General features: G+C 32.9%; 1 protein-coding gene across 5 annotated transcripts in view; it reads left to right on the top strand.

The window, feature by feature from the left end:
- MAP4K3 (mitogen-activated protein kinase kinase kinase kinase 3) overlaps window positions 1–27820 on the top strand; it is a 191158-nt gene that overhangs the window by 125643 nt on the left and 37695 nt on the right. For all 5 annotated transcript variants that reach the window (XM_072635804.1, XM_072635807.1, XM_072635806.1 and 2 more), the window contains 8 exons: window positions 5125–5183; window positions 11408–11446; window positions 11673–11726; window positions 13452–13494; window positions 17118–17277; window positions 17771–17883; window positions 20530–20571; window positions 22603–22687. In XM_072635804.1, the coding sequence (XP_072491905.1) occupies window positions 5125–5183; window positions 11408–11446; window positions 11673–11726; window positions 13452–13494; window positions 17118–17277; window positions 17771–17883; window positions 20530–20571; window positions 22603–22687 (595 nt within the window). The remainder of the gene's footprint in view (window positions 1–5124; window positions 5184–11407; window positions 11447–11672; window positions 11727–13451; window positions 13495–17117; window positions 17278–17770; window positions 17884–20529; window positions 20572–22602; window positions 22688–27820) is intronic.

Below are 27820 nucleotides of genomic sequence, written 5' to 3' on the forward strand. Positions count from 1 at the left end.
TTTGTCTTATATTTTCTTTACAAAGCACTTAACGTTTTGTCTGGTTGCATCATGTTAATTATTTTTAGTAGTTTATTTTGTTTACATTAGCTAACTATCATATATTAAGGACTAGTAATTTTTGCTGAACCAGATATAATTTTTTCTCTGGATAAATTGTTATTGTTTTTATGGAGACTCTCAGTATTTACCCTAATATTCATTGTTTGTATTCAAACGCAAAAGCTCACTTGGCAACATTTATATATTTTCTTTTGGATGTCTCTTCACTATTTTAATGCAGAGTGTTTTTCACATACTTAAAAGAACTATATTTTTAGAAAATTAATTTTTTAAAAATTAATCACTTTGGATTTTTTTAAAAGAAGAATTATTGGGCCATGCTCAGTTTTCGTAGGCCAGCACTTTGAATTATCCTACACTTGTCATCATTGAAACCATTGGTAGTAAGAGTGTCTGAACATTCAAAAGAGATCATTAGAAGTTGGCTGTGACCGAACATGGCAATAGATATAAAACTACATTTAAAGTCTTTTCTCCTGCCCTTAACCCACCTGTAAAAAAAAAAAAAATATGTCTCTTATTTCAGGGTCGCATTTTTGGGTGCTTTTTATGTGTGCTTTGGACCTAAAAGACAATTTTCATGAATTTAGTTCAGTTAACAAGTATTTATTGAGTACTTTACATATGCTTCACCTGTGCCAGATACTGTAAGGAATTCTATGCATATCTCTTTGCACAGAGTCCTGTGGTGGGAAACAGAACTGAAACATATGAGCATTTAGTGTAGCACAAGATGGAGTCAAATACCGAAGTGTGTCATAGAGAACCAGCAGGATAGGAGTCAGAAAGCAGGGCTGGCATCTTGGAAGAATTAAAACTTGATCCCATTTTTGTATTTTAGTGATTTCTAAGAATTTGAGAATAGAAAGGATAGTAAAGATTATCTAATACAAACTCATTCTCTTGAGGTTTAGGAAACTGTAGAGAGCTTTTTTTTCCCCAGGATAAAAAAATCAGCACAACTAGTCAATACATTGAAAGAGGCTGGGGGCATGTGCAATGTGTACACCTGGGGACCTTCCACCTCCACAAAAGGGTGGATTGGGGGTATCCTCTTATATCTTTAGTCATTCACATCCCACTTAATCTCTGTACTTTTGTTATATTTACTTTTGATTGTTTAATGTGTTCTTTTCCATTTACATTATTGTAGTTTACTGTGCATGTTATTTATACACACTTATGTACTAACAAATATGAGAACACAAAAGAAAAAGAGAATTACTTCCAAAAATATAAAATACCTAACTATCAGAAGTTTAATAACTCAGTCTGAGAAAAGCAAATAGATACAGCCATAAAGGAACTACTTAGAGGAAACATCAAAATTCTTTCAAACTTTTAAAAGTTTTTAGAATTCTATTAAATTTTTAAAAAACAGTTAGCACTTATACTTCACATTATTTTCAAAAATTAAGAAAGCACCCTGCCAGTCTCCTTTTATTCATCATTAAATTGAAAAGATATATTGCATGTGACCCTTACCTGGTATGTTATCTTTTCCTAAGTTTATTAGTATAATAATAGATAATTAATCAACATTGAATGCCTTCCACATAAAAGACATAGCACATGAATGATTATTCTCCTAGATCATTGAATAATGCCAAATTTAAGTGTAGTATTATTTAGACTAAGTTGTTGTAAAATTAATATAAGTAATCAATCTTTTATGCCTACTTATTCAGGAAAAACTAATTTTGGAGTTTCACAGAATGTTCTGAACTTTTCCATCTTATAAAACATTTAGGCTACTAAATTTTATTTTAAAAAGTAGAAATAGAAAATCTTCACCCCACTCTAATAGTTTAATAGTCCAATACTATTTGATCAATTCATCATTTGATTCACACAATTTTCTGACACTTAAAAATTCACTGTTTCATTATGACATAATTCAACTATTAGGCCCACTTCTAACAGTTGGTGATTCACGTTCTTTTTTTACTTAATTAGCCTTCTACAGCAAATCTTATGGCTTATTTCTCTGTCAAATTGAATGTTTATCTTTTCTTTGACTATCCTGAGGACATCCTTATTCAAACCCTACTTTTCTCAAATATTAATAGTAAAACTTTTTTAGCCTTACTATTCTTTTCTTTTACTATTGGAGTGTTTTTGCTAAAATATTTGTTTCATATTTTTAGACCGTTTTACCTTAATACATGTAGACTTTACTTCATTCTGGAAGATTTCTACCATTGTATAGCTACCTTGATAGAACTCATCCTTTCTGTTTCCACTATTCCATTTCAAACATCTTTCTTTTCTGTCCCAATTCTTTTTTTAATTTGCTATCTCACTTTTCTATGTCTTCCTAGTTTTGGAAATTATCAAATGAACAAGTTATCACTTCCTGTCCCTTTAAATGAGTCATCTTGAACTTTTCTTCCTAGGGTTAGGTAGATTTCTAGGCTAATAATATCTTCCTGGCCTCCATGTTTGCTAGTTTATCTTTGCTCTTTATGCAACTAAAAGTAGTCATTCATCAGCAAGTTATTATCAGATTACCACTGCTAGATTACTTTTGTCCATCTGTCCTGACCCACATGTTGTTAGAAAGTATTCCACCAGGTAGTCAGATTTTTTCAGAACTCGGGAAGTCAGTCAGCTGAGGCATAGGGCTTGTGCTGTGCATTATAGAGAAAATAACTGTCCCAATGAAATTACAAATTCATGAAATATTATTTACATGAATTGTTACTATCTTGAAGAATTTCAAGGTCGCAATAAGTGTTGTTGTTTTTTTTTTACTTAACTCCAATAAATGTCCCACTATTCTTTTCATTATATAAGCAGCTTCAGATTCCTTATCTAAAAAATACTTCTAAAAATCTTAAAATTTTGATCAGTATAGTATTATCACCATTATGGGCTAGTTTCACATGTCAGTGTTCTGTTTAGTTTTTTGTTTACTGGGTCTGTGAAATGCTGTGTAAATGAAATGGCAAACTAAATGATTATTAATAAGTGAACATTTCCTGTTTAGCCTGCTTTTAGTGTTTGCCCCATTTTTTAGATTTCTCTGTATCTAAACTTGACATTGGAACCACCTATAAAAATCTGTTTGCTAGCATATGCATCTTTCCGCTCATTGCAAATCTGCTGAATTACTAACAAAATCCCACTTAAGTAATTTCAAGTCTACTTTTTTCCTCCTTTCCTAGAAGATTGCTAACCTCACTTGGTAATTATTTTTTTGCTGCCATCAAATTTTTGTTTGTTATTAATGTAATCAGGTGATCCTTCCAGTTACCTTGCATGGTACTTGTGCAATAGAAATTAATCGCTTTATTTTGTATCGTTTTTGTTCACATCTGTCAAGTGAAAAGACTATATTCCTGGGGTTATGTTAACTAGCTGAGCTAGAGATGAAAGTCCTTAGGAAATTTTGCCGTTTTTGTCATTCACATTATCCTGGTAGGTAGGTCTTCATTATCTCTAAGTTTAGGAAAAAATATCTGGGGTTAGAATTGTATTCCATGGTCATTACGACATCTCATGGTAATAATACTAATATAAAAAAATCTTTTAAACAAAATTAAAACAACTGGTAAATAGTACCGAAAGAGGCTAAAGAAAAGTTAACATGAGGAATTCTGAACACGACATGCAATTAAAGTTCTTTTTATTTATTGTTTGCAAGCACTGGGATAACATTTTGATTTTATCCTTTTAAGAAATATTGTTATAATAAGTAAAATGGGCTGTTTTTTATTGGAATTTGATATGAACTTTATTTTAGCAATGGAATGTTATGTGTTTCTTATATTTTCTCTGGTAATAAATTACATTATTATGTATAGTAGACCCATACCCACACCAAAAGGAAAGGAAATAGATTTAAATTTTGTCTGAAGCAATATCTTTGTTTTCAGTTTCACTAAAAAGTTTTTGACAGATTTCAGAAAACAGATTTTATAGAAATTTTTCACTTCTGTGAAATGTAAAAATAAATTATTTTAGCTGTATCCCTGAACTTAACAGTGTTTATGGTATAGAATTGTACCTATGTATCCTGCTAGGGCAAAATAGCAAAATTTATAGAACAGGAAAACTAATATAGACAACAACTACTGGCACCCTGAAAAAGAACTACAAATTCATTTAAAAACACCATAAATGCAGATTATCCTAAGGAAAACAGAAGGTTAAATATTCAGCTCTGTGTTATAACACTTTTTGAAAGATAGTATAAATATGGGCTATATAGGCTTCATGTGTGGGAGAAGACATCATTTGACATGCCCTTCATGGTCATAGAAACCTTTTTAGTTCCTAACCAAATGGTTGGGTTTGAGTGATCACTTTTCCACAGCTCTGACACATGTAATCCACAAAGGTGTACCCAGGGTGGCTTACACTAATATTTTCAGTATCACTAATGCCAGGCATAAATCTTTTGGGCACTAATAGGGTTATTAGTATGTATTTAGCATAATAGTAGATGCCAATACATTTCTGATTTAAAATTGTGGGATGTTTTAAGAATAATTGAAAGCTAAGTTTTAGTATTCAGTTCTCATTAGAAATTAGTTTACTCCTATAAAATATAAAAACTAGCCTTTTATATAAGGCTTTGGTTTTGTGTAAGCTTACAGATTTGTTTCAAAGGTGCAGCTTATTTCTTTTTTTTTTTTTTTACCCAGGGAAGATAAAACACAAGGTGATAGAAAAGCACATCTCTATTTCATTTTATTTTCCAAACCAAAGTTGTTCTGTCATAATTCCTAGTTAATTATAACTTGGTCTTAAATGCAATTTTTAAAGCAATTTCCTTTTTAGTTGTTTTAGTGATCAGGTTTAGACATGGAATTGTATTTAAATGGCAGTTGTTTACGTGATCTAAGCACTTGGATAGAAATAAGTTTAAAGTATTTATAACAACTACAAATTCTTTTTTTATCATATGTCTTTAAATATACTATAAATTTAAAAACATATAAGAAGTACAGATTTCTTTTTTATCTGTAATTTTATTCTTTTGATATAATGTATAATTGAATTCTGGTTTTACTATGACTTTTTCATCTTACCAAATATTTTACTTTGTAAAATTAGGATCTTCAACTAGAATATGGACAAGGACACCAGAGCAGTTATTTTTTAGGTGGAAATAAGTAAGTAAAGTTTTTATTAACTCAAAATAAAAAATTATTTAAATTATCTTTACTATTATAATCAGACCAAAGTTATAATTATTCTGTAGCAGAGTGTTTTAAGGTGTTAAGATTATATTGTACTAATAATAATGACAGTTTCTTACATATAGGCGGTTCAGTTCAATATTTTTAGAAAATGGTACTTGAAAGAATGACCAGCCCCCCTCACTGTTATAAAGTGAAATGCAAAACTCCATTTTAAACTAAACATAAATAAGTGATAATTTTTTCCATTTAGTCTTCAGGCTATAATATTTTTTTTATTCCATGTGTGAGCTGAAGCACATACCTAATGACTAGAATTTTATTGGGACATTGTAGTTCAAAGACAGGCCAGAGGATAAAAGTACAGTGATAAAATTCCATTTCATCTAATGGTACCTACCTTCGACAGATTTACAGTATACCAAATTTCAAACCGTAAAAGATCATGAGTATCAGTTGCTGCTTGTATCTCTTTTGTATCAATCAAAAAATATTCTATTAAGCTCTAGAAACTGAGGACCCCAAATCTGTATAAATCCTAAAGATTTTCAATAATGTGGTTTTGAAAATCTTTTTAAAACCTAATTGAATCCATTCTTCTTAACGGATTCCATTAATTCTTCATATTTTCATTATGTCCATTACTTAGTTCCTTTTTTAGAGATAGTATGCGTATTTTAATTCATACTTACATTTGATTTACCCATCAAAAATTATTAAAGGAATTTCTCTTCTGTATATTTATATTCTCTCCTGTATATTTCAGAATCTAATAAAAATCCCATTTAAGCTATCCCTTAAAAGTTTTTTTAATGAGTCAAATTTGTGTTGTTTGTTTGTGCACATTTTCCCATTTCTGTCCTAGAACATTTTCCTTTTTAAAATGTCTCCTATAAGTTGTACCTCGAAACAACATGTAGAGTATTTTATAATCATTTGCATTACTTTTGTTCCTTTAATTTCCAGAAGCCAATATCATTTTAAGGTTTTTTTTGTGCAGTATATAGTACTGGGGGAAAAATCATGGCCTTAGAAATAAAAGACCTGGATTTGACTCCCAACTCTGAAACTCATTAGCTTGTGTTGCCAAGGCAAGAACCTCTCTGAATTTCTGTTTCCTCCTCAGTAAAATAGGATTATGATCCTTGGACTGTTTATCCCCACAGGGCCACCCTAAGAAAGGGCTTTTCAAACCTTAAATCTCTATATAGTTTTTTTTTTTATTCTTATACTTATTCACAAACATATCAGGTATGTACTTTGATTCATTGTTATTAACTACTGGAAAGCAACAAGAAATACTCCATATAGCTTTTTGAAGGTCTTCTTTAAAAGGAATAGTTATTATTTTCAAATATATTATGTTTTTCAGATAATGTGTTTTTAGCCCATTTCTTCAGTAATTGTTAAAATTCCTGGCTCAAGTTGAATGCCACAAACCACATTTCCCTAGTTGTATAATTTGTAAATTAAAAATATTCATCTTTCATGAAAGTGAATAACATTTAAATAGTTAAGATCTCAGTTGTCAGCATGTTCAAGCAATCTTTAGTTCATATTAATACCCAAAATAATTTAAAAATTATTCAGTGCTTAGATTTAATATTATGCATCATTTCCCCCATTTCAGTGTTTTAAAACAGACAGTTGGAAAGTGGCTTCTGAATACTAATAGCTCTTTTGGACTCTGAGTATTAAAAATCATGCCTTGATTAAAGATCACTTAATTATGTCAAGCTTGCCATCTTTTCCAAAATACATATCAATTCTTTGGAACACTAACTTTAATCATTTTAATCTGCCTGGTTACTTAATTAACTTTCATTTAAACATAATTTTAATAAATATCCAAAATTATTCTATATATTTCTTAAATTACCAAATATATTAAAAAATCTACTATATGAAAATTAGATGCAATTGCTCTTTCTGGTTGTTTTTATCTTGTTGGAAGTTAGAAAAGTCATATTTGCTTTCATATATAAAACTCAAGAATTTCTGAATGTCTTATGACTTGGTCTAAACTTGAGATTGCCCTTTTGAGCAAATCTTAACATAAATATCAATTGAGGACAAATAGTTTTACAAAATTGTTTAATTCACCTTTTTTGTTTTAATAATTTGCAAAGTATAAAAAAACCTTACAAAAGAATAGAAAAGTGCAATATCAACAAGTGAACTGTTGCCTTTAATTAAGAAAGGTGACTTTCCACTGTCTTGATTGTGATAAATAATTTTAAAAATTATTTACAGTGTAACTTATTTTGACTAGGCAAAAAATGTTAATAATTTTCACAACCTTCCATTTTTGATTAATTGGATCACTGCTTAAGGAATTGTACTCTTTATAACGATTCACTGGCAAGGTAGGTCGGCCAAAAGGCGTGCCTTTTGACTGTGTTTTATGTACAGGCATATTCCATACATGTGACATGAGCATGGATGTAGCACCCCTCTATTGTATTTACTTGTGTCTGCTTTGTTCTTGTGACTGGACAGTGTTTTAAAACTCAGAAGTATTTTCTGTTCTCTCCATAGGTATTCAGGCAGACAGATTTCCACCTGTGGGTTTCTACCTATTCTAGACCAGGCAGGAAGTATCTAATTAGAACAACGTTGTAGTAATTTTTGTTTCTGTTTTCCTAAAAGAAAGCAGAGGAGTACTCTCAACTTCCTAGAAGTGATGAAACTGTTCTTTCCATGCATATCATCATTGGCATTTTATCCCTGAAAAGGATAGAATTAACATCCTCTGGCCACTTAAAGTCTTACTGAAGTATTCATTTTATGAGCCAGATCCCACATAAAATGTCTGTGTTCAAGAAAAGAAAAAAGATAAGTTATTAAATCTGATGATTCTGTTCAAGCCTTTTCTATTATTGGAAACAAAATTAGCCAGAAGTCCTCTTAGCTGATTGAGGAGAGTGATGTTATTTTGAACATTGGAGTAGGGATGAGGTACATTTACCTAGTTTCAAAGGACTGGTAGTCTTGGGTGTCAAACCCCAGTCATCAGGGCCATAATTTCCCTCCTTGTTTAATTTTACTTCCTTTTAATTTGTGACTCTTGTTTCTCAGGTTCCTGACTTTTGAATTAAAAGGATTACCCAGTTGAGTCTAGATAAAATAAGTGCCTTAATGTACTTTGATGCTTTGAGTTATATTTATTTAATTATTCCCATGTTTTACTTTTTAATCCTAAATTCCAGAATCAGAACTTTCCAAATAAAATCTTGGTGGGCAAAACATGTCCAAAATAAGTGAAAATTAATAATGTTGTTTGAAAAAGAATCTCAAACATTGCCTGCTTAGTTCTACTATCCTGTTATTCCTCATGCTCACAAAATATGGAATATGCCAATAAATAATTTATTAATCTTGACAATAGATCACTCTCTCACATCATAGACTTTTTTTAATCAGTCATTTGGTCAACAAGCAGTTATTAAGCACCTACCATGTGCTAAGTGCTAAGATACAAAGGAAGATAAAAGATGATCCCTGCTTTCAGGGGGTTAATGGAATCAAGAATTCATGACTTCCACAACCTGGTGAAGAGAAGGTGTCTAAGCATTCACATTTTAAAAAATGACATTTTATAAGATTTCAAATAACTTTATTAATCCCTTTTTTCTTATTCTCAGAGGACTAGCAATATGAGAGATTATAGTACTCTAACTCCTCTCATCCTCATTCTCAAGCATTGACAAGAAAGTATTTACTGAAAAAATTTAAACCTATATTTTTTATTTCCTTTGTTAATATTTTAAGATTCCAGGATAGAAATCCTCCCCTCTTTTAAGTAGCTCTTTCCTGAAATTCTGTTATATCCATAAATAAGAAAATATTAATTAATGCCCCCACAACAAGTTTTTGTTCTTTTTATAGATGTCAGAATTTTCAGAGGTAGGGCTGTGTAGTGAATAAGGTGGTATTCTTGAAATCAAAAAGACAGGTTCAGATACTACTTCATATGCTTCAGTTAACTGCGTCAACTTGCACACATCGTTTAACTTTATATGACTTGGTCAGCTCCCTATGTCTTAGCTGAGTTGCTTTGTACTTGGAGGAGGGCATTTCCATTACTGACACTATTGTAGCTTCTTTACACATTCTTGTATAGATTTCAGTGACCTAATATTTAATTTGGGCAAGTCCTTTAATGTTCCTTCATAGATACTAACTTAATCAGAAACTCCTTGTACTAGCTATAGTATTAAACAGCTTTGTGAATTTGGAAAATTCGTTTACTTTCAGTGCCTCCATTTGTTCTTTTACAAAGTAGAAACAACTAAGGCTTGAAACTCAGAAGTTTATATTACCTATAACACATGACTTGACCTATTGAAAATATTAGTTTCCAAGGACTGGTAGTCTAAAGCTACTTTGCTTTACTCATCTGTGAAAGAAAGAGTTGGAATACATGATCTCAAAGGTCCCTTCTGAGATCCTGTTCTTAGACATGGTTCACTGACTTTCTGGACTTTATGAACGTTATCATTAAACTTCTAATTTTTAGCAGTTCTGAGGGAATTCACTAAACATGTGCAGCATGAGATCACTAAAATACACTGTCTTTGCAACTTGGCCCCAACCTCTCAACCTCCACATACTCAATTACAGCAGTACTGACCTTTCTTGTTCTTCCTTCCTGCATTCTCCCACCTCTACACCTTTGCAAATTGTCTCCCATGTCTGCAATGCATTCCCTCCTTGCCTTCACTTCTTTAACTCCTCCCTAGTTCCTTTCAAAGCTCAGCTAAAGCTCCACCTTGTACATCAAAAGCCTTTTCTGATTGACTTTTTTCTCTTCACCAAAAAAATTGCCTTGTATCTGTTTTAAGTACATTTTGTATGCTTACATGTGAATATGTTGTCTCTTGATAAAATGTAAATTCCAAAAGGGGGCAGTGATTGCTTCATTTCTATCTCCAGTGCTCAGCATCTCATGCAGGTCTGCACAACCTGCAGCCTATGGACCATTTACAGCCTGGGGGCTGCCTGTGACATGCCAGAGGATTTCCTCTATATACAAAGGATAATTTCCTCTACATTTTTTGTGGGCCCCTGAAGTCCTTTGATGTGCTGCAAGTGGCCCGAGGGATGTAAGCAGGCCGCAAGTTGTATAGGCCTGATCTAGTAAGAGCTTATTTAACGCTTTAGAGAAAACACATTATGTTTGCCATGATAATCTGGCCCTTCAAATTTAGAAAGCATATTTGGGTTATTATAGAAGAGAAGGATATTTACTCATTTCACTGTCACTTGAGTCCTCGACCTTTTATGTCCTGGACATCATTGGCAGTCAAGTGAAACCTATCAACTCTTCTCAGAATAAAGTTTTTAAATTCATAAAATACATAAGATTGCAAATAAAACTATAAGGAAATAAAGTTATAGAAAATTTTTTCTAAAACAAGTTCAAGGACGCTAGGTTAAGAATCCTTGCAATAGAGGATCTTGCAGGGAGAGTTTAGTGGTTCCCAGAAGGCTTTACTTTTCCTGTTCCTCTCCTGGCAATAAAAAAAAAAATCTTTGAAGTGGGCCTAAATGTAGTATCCTTCCGTTTGGTCTAATTCAGGCTCAAACTCCCCAAAGTGTAAATTTGTTTGCCAGTACACCCCTGGAGAACAGTTTTTACAGGTAAGTAACTTTGTCTTCTGTGAAAGCAAAGTGCTGCTACATTCATGTATTCACATCACATGCATGCATGCTTTTGCAGAGAGGTCCGACATGTTTCATTTTGTAGGATTGTCTGAGAGCATGACTTTTGGAAAATGTTATATTCCTTGTTTTGAGAAAGAGAAAATTTTTGTAGGTTACCTCTCTTTTCTCAGTTATCAGTTTTGAAAACCCCTGAATATAAGCCTGAAATTTTCTTCTCATTCTTAACTGTGATTTTCCATAGTAAATGTCTTCTCTTTAAATTGGTATTATTTTCATTGAATATTAAGATCCCTTTATTTTATCTATTCATGATGTTTAAAGTTGTTAGGCAGAATTATTGGACATCCATCACTGAGTGTTGTTTCGGTGCTATTAGAGGAGAAATGCATCTAGCTCTTGTAGTATATTCCTGAAATTGTTTAAATATATCAATGATGCTATTTTTGCACATCCCAAGTGATAAAAATCTAAGTTGTTTTATTATTCTGCTTGTATATATTTACTGGATGTTTTTGTTTTGATTTTCAAAGGAGTCTTTTGAAGTCTGTTGAAGAAGAATTACATCAGAGGTAATTTTCATCCATACTATTTTTTAAAAATTTATACACTAATCCCTGTCCCTAGTAATTTCAATTTGCCTCTTTGTCCTCCCTCCCAAAAAAAGGCCACAAAATTGAATTTTTTCTGAGCTAGAAAGAATAAATTCTTAACAGAAGTAGCCATTCCCGTACATTATAAAATTCTCTTCCAATCAATTAAGTACTCTCAGCCATTTTACTTGTCTAATCTCTTTAGGGGTCATGTGGCACATTTAGAAGATGAAGAAGGAGATGATGATGAATCTAAACAGTAAGTCTTTAGCATTTATCTCATATGCCATTCATAGTGAGAGGAAGATTTCATATTGATTATACATTACATGTAATAGTGTAATTTTCAAAGCAGTCAATAGTCTTGGATTGTACCACTGTTTTTTGCTTTGCCTTTCTCCATAATTGTTAATTGCCCACATTTTAAAAAAGGTTTTCATCAAAATTTTCTCATTAATCTCAGTTGCTGATTTAGTAGCCTTATCCTCTTCAGTAATGTTATTATGAAACATGATTCAGTTGAACAGACATCTATTAAGGACCAGTTTTATCTATAGAGAGAGAAAGCTGGTGAAGATAGAGCAAACACTTGAAAAAGGCAGCTTGGCATTATTGTTCCTGTGTCTCTGCCAGCTGGGCTGTCATGGGTAGGCAACCAAACCTCTCAACTCTCTACTTGGCTGTCGTAGAACTATAGGTTATGGACAGGTTGCCAGACTGCATTGTTAGAGGGAGTTTTGACACTTAGAAAATCACTGGTTGAGACACTACATTGAAGTATTTAAAATAAAGGATGCATACATATATATGTGTGTGTGTGTTGTGTGTGTAATATCTAAAATAAGGATATATACTATGTATACATACATACATGCATACCCACATGTTATTTGCTCTTTATTTATATAGCTTTAATACCTTAAAACATCACTGAGATGTTTAGGAAACCCTATGTTATACACACTTGTGAGAAAATGGGGAAAGTTTCATTTTAGATATATCATTACTTCAAGAATCACTAATTTTATTGCTTTGAACATTCCTTCCACTGACAGAGACATCATGAACTATAATCATATTATAAATTATAGTTTAGATGCTTTTTAAGAATCTGCTGTGGTCAGAACATTCATCATCCTCTATTCCGTGTTGTGATATGCCTCTCCAGACTACTAACCTGTGCTTGATTGATGAACATCAGCCATAATTCATAGCCAGCCCCACGTTCACAGCCTTTCCACTTTGATAGATCCTTCAAAAACCCTTGAAGAACCCAGGGCAGTCCTTACGCCATGAGAAGACATTAAAGCATGGCTTTAGTGGAGATCATTATTGAGTTGGGTGGATGAACTTAAGGTCCCTTCTCACTTTAAAATTCCATTGAATTCAATATATTTTAAAGCAATTAAGTACCTATTATGTTTATGGCACAATTTCAGATGAGGTTATTAAATGAATCTTTTTAATGAAATAAGTTCTGTCATATAAATATATATATATCTCAGCTACTTCTGTTGAACCCAGATAAAGTTTTTTTAAGTCCTTTAGCCTTGTTATTTCATGCTTAATAGCAATAGGAACTATTAACTGTAGTTAACTATAACATGTGAATATTCTCTCAAGCATCATCTTGCTATATTTACCTAAATCTTTTTCAAATTTTTGCTTAATTTTTCATGTAGACTAATTATCCTTCCACAATTACAAATGGGAAGTAATTTTCTTTTCCAATTTTAATTACCGTATAGTATCTAAAAATTATGAAAGCATAACTGCTCCATAGATTTCAGACTGACATTTTCATTCAGTCATATATTTGTAAAAATCTTTAGAGTCTGACAAAGTATCCATCACTTATTTCTATTGTGATTTTAAAGTGAAAAATTTAGACTGTTCCTTTAAGCTTGAAAAAAATTGTATCTAGTGAAATTTCACTTCTAAAACTTCATATGAAACTTCTAATTTTACAATTTACCATTTTTAGTTCAACTATGAAAGCAAAGGTTCCACCTCCTTTACCACCAAAGGTAAGTTTATTTTCCTCATCAAATTTTGGAGATATTTAAAATAATTCTGTTCTATTACTTTCTCTTTTAAATTTAATATTTTTTCCCCAATAACATATGAAAGTAATTTTTAACATTCTTTTTGAGTTCCAAATTATCTCCCTTCCTCTCCCTTCTACCCTCATTGAGAAGACCAGTAATTTGATATAGGTTATACATGTGCAGTCATGTAAAACATATTTCCATGTTGGTCAGGTTATGAAAGAATACAGATTAAAAAAACCTCAGGAAAAAAATTATGCTTTTATCTGCATTCATTCTCCATCATTTCTTCTCTGGAGATGGATAGAGGTTTTCCTCATAAGTCCTTCAGAATTGTCTTGGGTCATTGTATTGCTGAGAATAGATAAGCCATTCACAGTGGATCATTATATTGCTGTTTTCTTGGTGCTGTTCATTTCACTTTGATTCAGTTCGTGTAAGTCTTTGCAGGTTTTTTCTAAGAGCATTCTGCTCATCATTTCTTATAGTGCAACAGTATCCCTTTATAGTCACTTAAAACAATTTGTTCAGTCATTCCCCAACTGATGAACATCCCTTCAATTTCCAATTCTTTGCCATCATTAAAAGAGCTGCTATATTTTTGTACGTGTATATCCTTTTCCTTTTTATTTTTTTTTTTTAATCTCTTTGGGATACAGACCTAGTAATGGTATTGCTTGATCAAAGGGCATGTGTGATTTTATAGCCCTTTGGACACAGTTCCAAGTTGTTCTACATAATGTTTGAAACCCCATACAACTTTGCGAACAGTGCGTCAGTGTCTCAGTTTTCTCACATTCCCTTCAACATTTGTCATTTTCCTTTTCTGTTATATTAGCCAGTCTGATATGTGGTAGCTGAGAGTTGTTGTAATTTGCATTTTTCTAATCAATGGTGATTTAAAATATTTTTTCATATGAGTAGAGATAGCTTTAAATACTTTATCTGAAAAATGCCTTGTTCATATCCTTTGACAGTTTATCAATTGAGGAATGGCTCTTATTTCCATAATAATAAATTTTAACTCTCTTCTCTATATATTTGAGAAATGAGGTCTTTATCAGAGAAACTTGTAAAATTTTTTCACAAAGTGAAGCTTGTATACTTTCCTCCATCCTATTTTCCCTATTTATCCTACTCTCTCTCTCCTTTCACCCTCTCCATTCATTTCTGATTTTTACCTCCCTCAGTCTTCCTCACCCATCTCCTTCCCCTCTTACTTTCCTGTATGTTAAGATGTTATTCCCTCTTTGAGCCAATTCTAAGAGCATTCCCTGACACCTCTTCTATCTTCCCCTTCACTATCAAAGCTTTTCTATGTCAGTTAATTTATTCCTTTCTACTTCCATTTCCCCTTCTCTCAGTGCATTCCTCTTTCTCACTCCTTAATTTTATTTTTTTTAGATCATCCCATCATATTCAACTCATACCTGTGCCCTCTCTAGATGTATGCTCCTTCTAACTGCCCTAAATAAGAGAAAGTTTTTAGGAGTTACAACTATCATTCTATTATGTAGGAATGTAAACAGTTTAACTTTATTAAGACCCTTATGATTTCTCTTTCCTTTTTACCTTTTTATTCTTCTCTTGAGAATTATATTTGAAAGTCAGATTTCCTATTCAACTCTGTTCTTTTCATCAAAATGTTTAAAAGTCATCTGTTTTGTAAAATGTTCATTTTTTCCCCCTGAAGGTAGATAGGTGATTCTTGGTTGTAATCCTAGATCTTTTGCCCTCCGAAATATCACATTCCAAGCCCTCTGATCCTTTAATCTAGGAACTGCTAAATCTTCTGTTTTCCTGACTGTGACTCCATGGTATTTGAATTGTTTCTTTTTGGCTGCTTGCAGTATTTTCTCTTTCACTTGGGAGGGATTTGGCTATAATATTCCTGGAAGTCTCCATTTTGGAATCTCTTTCAGAAGGTGATCAGCAGATTATTTCAATTTCTATTTTATCCTCTGATTCTAGAATATCAGGGCAGTTTTCCTTGATAATTTCTTGAAAGAGGATGTCTAGGTATTCTATTACTTTCAAAGCCATTTTGATAGAATCATGTAGCCTAATAACTTTCTTTGATATCACTAGCATGTGTAGATATTTTGGATTTCATTTTTATTGATCTGCTTGCAATTTAATCCTTCAGTGAATATATTTTTAAAAATCAATGATAATTAGTAATGGATGTACAGAAATTGTCGACAACAATTAAATTAATTAAAGATTTCTATTGATTATAATTTAGATTTGTTTTTAATTAGCTTTAGAATGTGTGAGTGCATGCAGACAGATTTGAATATGAACGTGTCTGAGGTCAGGGATTGTAAATATAAATAGTAAAAATAAATAGCAAAAATCTAATTTCTGGAGGAATAAAAGCTCTCTAGTTTTCTCCTCTGCCCACTTTCCAACTTTTCTTGCAATCCATAGATTTGGAAATGTATCTCTTTCATCTCTCTTCTCAGCACCAACCTTAGGTCATGAGCTTCTTGAAGATAGAAACTGTCAACATTCAACATAGGATATTCTAGATTAATAGAAAGTACTCAGGAAATGGGAAGAAAAGATGTGGAAAAGGAAGCAAAGCACCTCAAACCTTCCAGCCAGGAAGAGCTCTAATGCAAAATAAAAGACACTGGAGGTGTATAGTGGGCTTTTGGAGATGCAGCACTAGAAGTTAGGGCTATATAAGTAAATTTGAGAATCAGCAGCATAATAGGTTCAAATGATGTGGAAGTGACAAGATAAGGCAGCTTCTTGATTATGGTGGGGGAAGGGTGACAAGAAGGAAGGAGGGATTGGGAATGAAGTTGTAGACACATAGGTGGCTAGAAGGATGATGATGCCGTGAACAGAAATAAAGTTACAAAGAGGGGCAGGTGTATGGACGAGGATAATCAATGTCATTTAGACATTTTAGGTTTGAGATACATATGAAGGACATCAAGGTAAAATAGTCCAGGGGCAAAATGGTGCAAAACTGGTAACTGGGAACAATGTAAGCTGGATATATTGATTTGGAAATCATCTACATAGACTAGAATTTTTTTAACTTGGTGTCCATGAATTTGGAGTTTTTTAAAGATATATTTTGTGAGCATGTCAATAAGTTTCCTTTGTGACTATGTATTTTCTTTTATGTATTTAAATATTTGATTTGAGAAGTCACACATGCCTGTCACCAGACTGCCAAAGAGGACCATGAGGCAAAAAGGTTAAGAATCTCTACTACAGACATTAATTCACAACTATAAATTTTAAAATATACATTCTACCATTTTTATATAAAACTGATACTGTTGACTCCAAACCGAATGACATATCTCAGGCATTAGCACTCTAAAGTTATTAAAAATGCATTTACTCTTTTGCTTAAGATACAATTTCACTGTTTTTATTTATTTGGTGTTTCCAAGGACTTGAATAGGAAAATTTAAACTTGTGTTTGTATTTTTTTAAATTGTTTCATCGAATTGAGTTTCTAATATCAGATAAGGAGCAGTGATTTGCTCTCATAGATGTTTGTTTTCAAAAGACATGTTTTATTATACACATTATATAACAATTTTATATATCCTTATGACTTTTCTGTATCATTTCAGCCTAAATCCATCTACATACCACAGGAAGCTCCTCCCACTGAGGATGATAATCAAGGAACAATCAAGAGATGTCCTGTGCCTGAGAGTCCAGCAAAGCCATCACAAGTTCCACCCAGACCACCACCTCCCCGGTTACCCCCACAGAAACCTTCCCCGTTAGGTATTAAGAGGAAAAGCCAAGTAAAATCCACTAGCACTGGACATATCATACATCCTGGGGAAGGAAAAAAAGTAGGGATCTTAACTCTTAAGAAACTGAATCTGAATACTATTTGGGGGCAGATCCTGGGGAACAGCGTATCCATCTTTCCTGCTTTTTCTCATAATACAATAGAATTTTATTGAAAATATTGTTTGATTGAAATTCTGAGTTTGGAGAAGTTTTTTATTTCTCATCTCAAAGAAAGATATCTTTTCATGGCATTTCTAAGTTAGTGAATGATCTTAATTTATCTAGTTTAAATGTTATTCTGTAAGAAAATATTAAGGACATAAGATAAGGAAAATATTAATATCTATAAGACTTCTTGTTTCAAAAAGCATATTTCTTTTCAATTGGAGAAAGTGCCCTTAGACAGACTTTAGAAATTCCTTAAAGTAGTATCAATACTTATAAATATACAGTGTATGGTAACTAAACATATCTTGTTAAGGTAATGGACTGAACTCCTTCCAGCTGAATGGTGAACGAAGTGGCTCCTTATACCAGCAGCAAAATGAAAATAGAGGCACAAACCTTTCAAGGAAAGAAAAGAAAGATGTACCAGTAGGTATTTATTTATAAATTGTATTTGTACCCTCTTCTGTACCCTCTTTCACTATTATAGTAATGTTGTAATTCTACAAATGTAATTATAAAACGGAAAATATAAAGTAATTCAGCTATAGTCACTATTTATTTCTATTTAACTAATTATGTTTGAATTAATTACCAAAATAGAATACTACAGGGAAAAGTCACAGTTTTGTTATTTTAAATGTAAGTGATGCTTTTTAAATTTTAAGAATATATACTTTAGGATGCTTGATGATACCAAAATGCATTCAAAATTTGAGCTTCTGAGTATATAGAAGAACTTTTTTTTTTTTACTGGATAAACTTTTTTGTCAGTAACCATTGGTGTTAGTAATGAGTGACTACAAAAATCTCTCCTTGCTGTCTTTGTGGGAAGAAGGCCCCATCTTCCTGTTAAGGGTAGGAAATCTGTAGCTGCTCCCCCCAACTAGCTCTGACCTGGACTGCCCAGTACACAGCTGGTGGTATCACTCTTAGTCTTCAGAGAAAATAATCTGAGTGATGGAGGAAAAATCAAGATGAATTTGTTGTAACTATCATAGGTCACTTGGGAAAAAGCAGAAAGCAAACTAATAACTATTTGTGTTTTTGTTTATTAAGATACTCTAACAGTATTTTTGTCATGTCCTCTAAAAGTATAAAAGGTTTTTAATATTTAGAAAAGAAACCCCAGCCACATATCAATGTCCATCTCTTGTTGCTGGGGAACTATAACTCTTTTTACTTCTCATAGAGAAGAGATCCCAATGAGATTGAGTTAAGAAAATATTTCATTGAATTCTGTATATACTAGTTAAATTAAAGTGATATTTTTATTTAGGAACATTCTCATCAGTAAGTAATACATGTTATGCAATTGTATTAAGTCCCACCTTTTTAAAAAGAGATATTATGAAATCATTTTTCTTATTACTCCCTGAACAAAGAAACCTTTAACTGTCAGCTTAGAAACAGTATATTGCTATGAAATCTTTTTATATCATCCTAAGTCTTAACCACTTTCTAGAAGTTGGAGGCCTATTCAACCCAGGCAGAATTCCTTTCTGATGTGATTTAGGTCAAAATTAAGTGGTTAGACGTAGAAAAAGGAAGAAATCTTTGATTATTAGAATTTCCTCTTAAGTTCACTTTTATTTGACTAGAGAGATTGACTGGTTGTAGGAAAGAATACTCCAGGGGGTGCTCACAGACTATTTCCTAAAGTGCAGCTCTTCATCCTTGCTGAATCTTGACTGGATACCCAGCCTGAGGAGAGAGTTTAAGTTAGCTCTGCCTTTGAATTTCCCTTCAAGGAGTGAGACAGAGAGAAAGAGAGACCGGGGGGCGGGTGTGTGTGTGTGTGTGTGTGTGTGTGTGTGTGTGTGTGTGTGTGTGTGTGTGTGTGTGTGTGTGTGTGTGTGTGTGTGTGTGTGTGTGTGTGTCTGTGTGTCTGTGTGTCTGTGTGTCTGTGTGTCTGTGTGTCTGTGTCTGTCTGTGTGTCTGTGTGTCTGTGTCTGTGTGTCTGTGTGTGTGTCTGTGTGTGTCTGTGTGTGTCTGTGTGTGTCTGTATGTGTGTCTGTGTGTCTAGCAAAATGTCTTTAACAGACTTGTACTCTAAAATGCAGAATACTTAAGTTTTTCTTCCACAGCATATATGGTGACATACACCATATAGGCAGCTAAATACTTGGATCTATAGCTTTCTCTATAAGCAAACTGTGGATTTTAAAGCACTGTAACATCTTACAGAGGTTTTAGAAATCTTTTTTGAGACAAATATAGAATGTTGGATATTTTTTAATGGAATTACATATAGCTCTGTACAGGTGAAGGCATGCAAATTAACAGGAAAGAATTTAAAATATAGTAGACTACTTCTACCATTAGCAGAAAACTTATCTTTTTATTTTCAAAAATAATATCATCTTCATGCTGAGGAATTCATGTATTTTTAGTTATTTGTGCTGATTTTTTTTTTATTTTCCAACTGTAGACTTGCTTTACAAATCCAATCTTAATAGAAAAGTGAATTAATAACAACAGCAAAAAAACCCTTTACAGTTGTAATTTTTTTCATTAGGTTGTACTCAAAACCATGTAGTTGTCTGGAATTTTTAAAAAAAAGTCAGGTTTATATATTATGACATTAGTTGTAAATGCTACATATTTTGAAAGACTTAATTTAAAATTTTAATTAAGCAAAAGCAGATAATACAACACAATAATAGGAACCTCAATTAGGGAAGACAAACTGAATTCGTTATATAATGGTAATAGTTCTCTTTAGGAGTGGGCAGTAATACCAATTGAGATAATAGTAAATTTAACATGAAGAAATTTATCTTTAAAATACCTTGTCTAAAAAGTTGGGTATAGGCTAGCATTTGAAAAGTATGTCATATAATTACTTTCTGTAAGTTAGTGCTTAATGTGGAGATTATTCTTTTCATATGTCTTGAATCATATCTTTTGAATTTCATTTATTGGAATTTTTTCACCCTGTATTTCCTAGTTACAGTACAGTTGTTAATTCTGTTCGTTTTTGTTAATTCATAGTGTTTAACATTAACCTTAAAAGTAAGTCAACCTTTTGTAAAGTCTATACTTATAATTTGTTCAATGCATTTCTTTTTCTAGAAACCCATTAGCAATGGTCTTCCTCCAACACCTAAAGTGCATGTAAGTACTAAATGGTAAAAAGGTAAATTATTCTGCAAAACACGGGAAAATAGGATCATTCATTAATGTTCATTTGAATCATTGGCTAAATACTGTGCATGAATACATGCACATTCACACACATTTGAGGATGAATAATGTGCAACAATACTTGTGCTCTTGGGAAGACCAGAAATTCAGGTAGTATAGACAAAACTGCTGAGTACCTCATGTTTAATCCTGATACAGTTAACCAAATAAGGTAAGTGCTAACCTTAAGCCTATTTTGAGAACCCAAAGACATATGCAACTGTGATAGCCATTTACTGAAAGTCATGATTGTATGACATACTGATTACTTTAATTCAGAGCTGGCATTGGCTTTTTTAGCTATTGCTTTATATTTTTACTTCACTTTTTGAAATTTGGCATTTTTTTTTATTTCTACGGGCAAATGCTGCCTTAATTAATTTCTAACTTTTTTCAGATATCTTAGCAAGAGGCAGCTTTTTGGAATAGATAGAAAACCAGACTGATGATTAAGAATATCTGGGTTCCATTTTTGCCTCTGACACATACTGGCTGTGTAGCTTTGAGCAAGTCATTTAACCTCTGGAACTGTGAATTACAGAGAAGGGTTGTGTATTTGTTCTTCATTCTCAAAGAGAACTATGACATCAAGATGATGACATGACTTGCAGTTGACTTTGATCTGAGTGAGGGAGGACTATGCAAGGGTCACCAACCTCACTTTCTTCTCCTGAGTGCAGTGGCATGATGTTCATCAGGATGACTGGAAATGAACAAAGAAGGGGCTGACCTACGTTGGTAGAGGGAGCTTCTTCACCCTTAGAATTTCCTTTACCAATGAAGTCATAGGTCTTTCCTTTCACTATCTTAAAATATAATTAATACATTGTTAAGATTATGTGATTTCTACAATATAGTATGAGTTTCACCTTATCTTTTTTTAAATGATCCCCTTCTACCATTTAATAGTAATGTCAGACAAAATTGTACCCCTTTCAAAAAATACTTTGAGACCTTGGAAATATTGTTAGTTGTATGTGAGTAAAATGGAATTTTAGTTAAACTATTTGAAATATCCAGCTTAAACAAAAATTCATTTAGTTACTAGTATTGAACACAAGTATTTTTGCTCTCTCTGGTATTGTTTAGCTTACTGCTTGCCTTGATGTTGCAGTGTGATGCCTAGTATGTCAAAGGTGACTCTTTTAACTTAGCATAACTTTGGAAAAAAAGACTTTACCTAATCAAATATACACCATTTCACAGTTCTGCCCATATTCTCAGTAATTATTCTGAGTAGACCATTGGCCAGTGGTCTAAGATAAATGGTGATTATGACCAAAATGAGAATTTTCAGTTGATGTTTTTGTTGGATTTGTGATCAACATAAACCTGAATTGAAATGCAAAGCATTATTTTGGTAAGATATTATTAGAAATCACAAAGTTTGAAGAACTTTAGCATCATCTAAATTCTTATTAAATGTCTCCAATGAAGCTTTCTAGAAAGAAAAAATGTAGGTTATATATAAGAAAAGTGCTAAAAAGACACATTTTCTCATGAGACTCAAGGAGAAAGGATAGTTGCTTTCAATTATATTGCTTTTCATTTCCCAAATATTAAATGGAGCCATTGGGATCATTTTATAAGCAAAACAGGAAAAAAAACTTTACTATCTTTGTTAGTATTATGATTTTATTATTATCCTAGAATGTTATAATGCTTTTCATATTAGTTATTGAGCTAGTATCATAAACAAGTTGTTAGGGGAAAAATCTTTTGTTATATTTATTCAGAAAGTCAGAAGGACTAAAAATATTTGATTATTTTCCTTTTCTTATTCTCTTGCATATTAAAAATCTTGAGCCATTAAAACTTTTTGCATATTTACCTTACAGTTAGGAAGATTGTCTTATTTGGGGAATTACCAACAATTCTTTTTTTAAAATATGTAAATTAGTTGTATTAACCTTTTACTCAGTTATTTATGTATATTGGCTCTGTTTTGGTTTTTATTTTCAGATGGGTGCTTGCTTTTCAAAAGTTTTTAACGGGTGCCCCTTGAAAATTCACTGTGCAACATCATGGATAAACCCAGACACAAGAGGTAAGTTCGTATTTGTCATGTGGTGATGACATTTAGCTGAGACACTGAAACTATTCAGTTTTATTCATTTTCTAGATGTACTACCAAAGATAAAATAGTCCTTTAAGCATTTGATTTTCAGGTCAAATATGATTTGTTTATGTATCGATCAATTTTTATAGCTCTAATGGTACAGTGTTGTTATAACAATCACCTATGATTTATCCCTGTCTTTTTTGATACTACAACGAATTCTTTTTGCTTCTTGGTACCACTAGTAAAATCAAGGTATTGTTGTAATAACTTGTTATTCTGATTTAAGACATTTACTATATTCTGCATTTAATCTGTATTTATCTGCTTATGGAGACCCTATAATAAAGCTTAGTGGTAAATCTGGGACTTGAATCTGACTCTCCTAGTCCTAGGTCTGTTTTTTATTCTGGAAACTACCTGTTCTGGTGGGAGGACTCGTGACCTTGAGATGAGGGGAGACCTGGCTCAGAATTTTACTTTGACAAGTCATAGCTCCATGACTATAGACGAGCTACTTAATCTCTCCGAGCCTTATGTTACATGTGTGAAAATAAGAATGAGCATCTCTCAACCTTCCAAGTGGTTGTGAAGATCAATGTGTGTTAAAATTAGAAACTTTATAAACATTAGTTATTACTATTATTTTTTCTTACGCTATGTAATTATCTCAGTAGACCCTGCGACCAAACTCTTAATGCCTTTTATTAAGGTTTGTGTCCTGGCGGGCACCCTATTTTGTGTGGCAGTCAAACACATTTATTACTGTTGTTCTTGGCAACTTAAGGTAACCTACATTTTATTTTGAATTTAATTCACATCTTGTATCCTGTATTCCTTGTAATAATTCCGTGAAAGAACCCTCCCTAAACGGGGACAGAGAGGGCGTCCTTCACTGCCGTAGGCGGTCTGGACTGACTGAGCCTCTTCTGCCGAAGCAACTGCTATACAACTTGTACTTTTCGTTGCCTGGGAAACTTGGGGGTTAAGTGGCTTGACCCTGTTCACCTAGCAACCGTTATGTCTGAGGCAAGACTTTAAACCCAGGTCTTCTTGGGTCAGGGCTGGCTACCTACTGTCTCTCACTGTTCCTCCCACTCTAATGGGCTCTATGAAATAGTGACAATTATTTGGGGTTATTAGCAAAATAAGTTACCCCTTTCAAACCTGGCTGGGGTCAACATATTTTCCCCTTTCCTTTTTTATATTTTAAAATAAAAAATTCACTTAAATAAGTCAGATTGAAATTGTTCTAAATTCTACCTTTTATATTTTTCCATTTTTTATTTTTCTTGGGTTGTATAATTTTGATCTTTGCTCTAAGACGTCCATAGTCTGAGCACACAGGCAGTTATTTCAGATATTTCACTAACAAGTCATTTCCTTTCTGTTAAAATGGAATCAATTTCATTTTTGTGTGTGATTATCATTTTATGCTCAACATATCCAGCACTTCCTGATCTTTTTCTCAAAGAAAATATTCATAATGAATAAGCATGAGACATTTATATAATCTATAAGCCTTTCCTCACATTCCCTACTGCTTGACTATATTTTCTAACATTATTTTTGGTCTCTTTTCTTAGTCCTGTCATTAAATTGAAGTCACCTAATGTTAAAATTATGTTTTGATTTCATATGAAGAATCTTACCAATTCTTTATGGAATTTTTATCTACTTCTCAATCCAGTGAAAGAGATAGTGGTACAGAAACTATGGTTATTTTTGTAGTAGGTCTGTAAGAGCTTTTTATGAGCTCTGAAATACATGGTTACCAAATGTCCCAGAAAATGTTGCTTCTTTTTTGTACAGTTATGTTCTGATTAGTGCAAAAATGAATCCTTTGAAGTGGTTGAATTATTCTAATTGACACTATTTGAAGTTATATGTAAAATATGGTCATTGTTCCAGCCCAATGAAAATACGTAATGTAAATATTAAAGATAAGTTTTTATGTATTTAATAACATAATAAAACAGCAAAGGATAAAATGTATTTTAAGAAGTATTTTTCAAATTTATTATTTATTTTTAATATTCTTTTTAAATTTTGAGTTCCAAATTCTCTCCCTCCAACCCCCTCACCCACTCACTAAGTCAAACAATATAAGTTATACATGTGAAATCATGCAAAATCTGTTTCCATTCTAGCCATATTTATGGGGGAAAAAAGTCAAGAAAAATAAAGGAAGAGAGAAGATTGTACTTCAGTTTGCACTCACATTTCATCATTTCTGTCTCTGGTGGTGGACAGCATGTTTTTCATCATAAGTCTTTTGAAATTGTCTTGGATCATTGAAGTGATCAAAACCAAGTCTTTGACAGTTGATCATCATTACAACATTGCTGTTAATGTATATGCATGATAGTCTCCCAGTTCTTCTCACTTCACTTTGCATCAGTTCATATAGATCTTAACCATGTTTTTCTGGAAGCATCCCCCTTTTTATTTATTTCCCATAGCAGGACGGTACTCCATTACAATCATATACCACAACTTGTTCAGCCATTCCCCAATTAGTGAACATCTCTCCTATTTCCAATTCTTTGCGACCACAAAAAGAGCTTCTATAAACGTATTTGTCCACATCCTTTCCTTTGATCTCTTTGGGACATATACCTAGTTGGGGTATTGCTGGGTCAGAGGTTATACACAGTTTTATGGCCCTTTGGCGTAGTTACAAATTGTTCTTTAGAATTGTTGGACCAGTTTACTATTTCTCCCTTGAGCCCTCCAGTGTTTGTCATTTCTGATAGGTGTGAGGTGGGACCTCAGAAATGTTTTAATTTTCCTTTCTCTAATCAGTAGTGTTTTAAAGCATTTTTTCATGTGACTTTAGATAACTTTGATTTCTTCTTCTGAAAACTGGTCCTTTGACCAATTATCAATTCAAGAATGGCATTTATTTTCATAAATTTGACTCAATTCTATAGTTAGTATGTATTTAAGAAGTGAGGGCCTTATCAGATAAACTTGCTGTAAAAATTCCTTTTATTACTTCGTTGTCTATGGTACCTTTTAACAATACGTAGCTTCCCTGATTATCCCTTTTAATTAGGTCTATTTTTACTTTTGCTTTGTCTGAGATCATGATTATTACCCTAGCCTTTTCTTAGTTCAGCTAAAGCATGTTAAATTCTGTTCCAGCCCTTTATTTTAACTCTCTTTCTCTTTCAGGGGTGTCTCTTGTTAAAAAAAAAAAAAAAAGACAGTTTGTTGGATTCTTGTTTCTAATCCATTCTGCTTTCCACTTTTTTTATGGGTGAGCTCAAACCATTCACATTCAGTTTCCTTCCATCCCATTTTCTTATGTTTCTTCTTCTTTCTCTTTTTTTTATCCTCTCTCTCCTAAAAAGTCTGTTTTGCATCTGTCACTTCCCTTAATCTGTCCTCTCTTTTATCACTCCACCCCCAACCCCATTTCCCCCAATCCTCTTCTTCTGTTTCCCTATTGAGTAAGTTACATTTCTATACACAACTGAGTATTTATATATATTCTTCCTTTTTTGAATCAATATCAATGAAAATGAGATTCAAGCATTGCCTACTTCCCCTTACCCCCCAAATAAAAGCCCGTCCCTGTATGCCTCTTTTATTTGAGAACATTTTTCATATTCTACTTCTCTTTTCTCTTTTCCTCCCAGTGCACCCCATTTTCTCACCCCTTCATTTTTTTTTTTGAGATTCCAACATAATTGACTCAGATCCATGCCCTCTGTCTATATAAACTCCTTTAAAGTTACCCTAATAATGATAAAATTCTTAGGAGTAACATATCTCATCTTCCCATATAGGAATGTAAACAGTTTAGCTTTATTGAGACCCTTATGATTATTCTTTCATGTTTACCTTTTTATGCTTTTTTTGAGTCTTGTGTTTGAATGCCAGATTTTCTACTCATCTCTGATCTTTTCATCCCAAATGCTTGAAAGTCCCCATATTTCATTAAGTGTTCACTTTTTCCCCTGAAGGATTTATACTCAGTTTTGCTAGGTAGGTTATTCTTGGTTGTAATACTAATTTCCTTTGCCTTATTCCAAGCCCTCTGCTCCTTAAATATGGAGGCTGCTAAACCTTTGTGGTCCTGATTGTGGCTTCATGATTTTTTTGATGTTTCTTTCTGGATGGTTGAAATATTTTCTCCTTGACCAGGAGGTCTGGAATTTGGCTTTAATCTTTCTGGGAGTTTTCATTTAGTGATCCCTTTCAAGAGGATATCAATGGGTTCTTTCAATGTCTATTTTATTGTCTGGACCTAAGATACTGGGCAGTTTACCTTGATAATTTCTTGAAATATGCTGTCTAGCTTTTTCTTTGATCAGGCTTTCCTCAGGTCAGTTGTTTTTTCAATGAGATAGTTCACATTTTCTTGTATTTTTTCTTTGATTTTTTTGGATGTCTCATGGAGTCATTAGCTTCTTTCTTTAATATAATTTTATTAACTTTTTTCCTATTTGTCCAGTTCTGTTTTTAAGGAATTCTTTTTTTTTGAGTGAATTATTGACCCTCTTTTACCATTTGGCCAACTCTGTTTTATAATGTATTATTATTTTTTGTATCTCTTTTACCAAGCTGTTAATTCTTTTTTCATAATTTTCTTGCATCACTCTCATTTCTTTTCCCAATTTTTGCTCTACCACTCTTAATCTCTTACTTTAACTCTTCCAGGAATTCTTCTTGGGCTTGGTTCCAATTAGCATTATTCTTTGAGGCTTTGTTTGTAGCTGTTTTCATGTTCTTGTCTCCCGAGTTTCTGTCTTAGTCTTCCCTACCACCATAGTAGCTTTCTGTGGTCATTTTTTGTTTGTTTGTTTATTTGCCCATTTTCCAAGCTTATTTCTTCAGTTTGAACTCTCTATGTTAAAGTTGGGTTCTGCTCATCTGGGGATGGGGAGGCAGTGTCCCAAGCTTCAGGCTTTTTCGTGCTGCTTTTTTCAGAGCTAATTTTGGGGAGTGTATAAGTTTTTGGTGCTTCCAGGGCAGTATGATCCTAGAAGAGGTATGGTCATTGCTCTCCTGGTCTATACCCTGGTCTTTTATCTAGAAAGGATTACCGGTCCCCGTGTGAACAACCCCAGAAATCCTCTCCACCCTGGAACTATGGCCCATAACTGCATATGG

Source organism: Notamacropus eugenii, chromosome 1, assembly GCF_028372415.1.
Source record: "Notamacropus eugenii isolate mMacEug1 chromosome 1, mMacEug1.pri_v2, whole genome shotgun sequence".
NCBI classification, from domain to species: Eukaryota; Metazoa; Chordata; class Mammalia; order Diprotodontia; family Macropodidae; genus Notamacropus; species Notamacropus eugenii.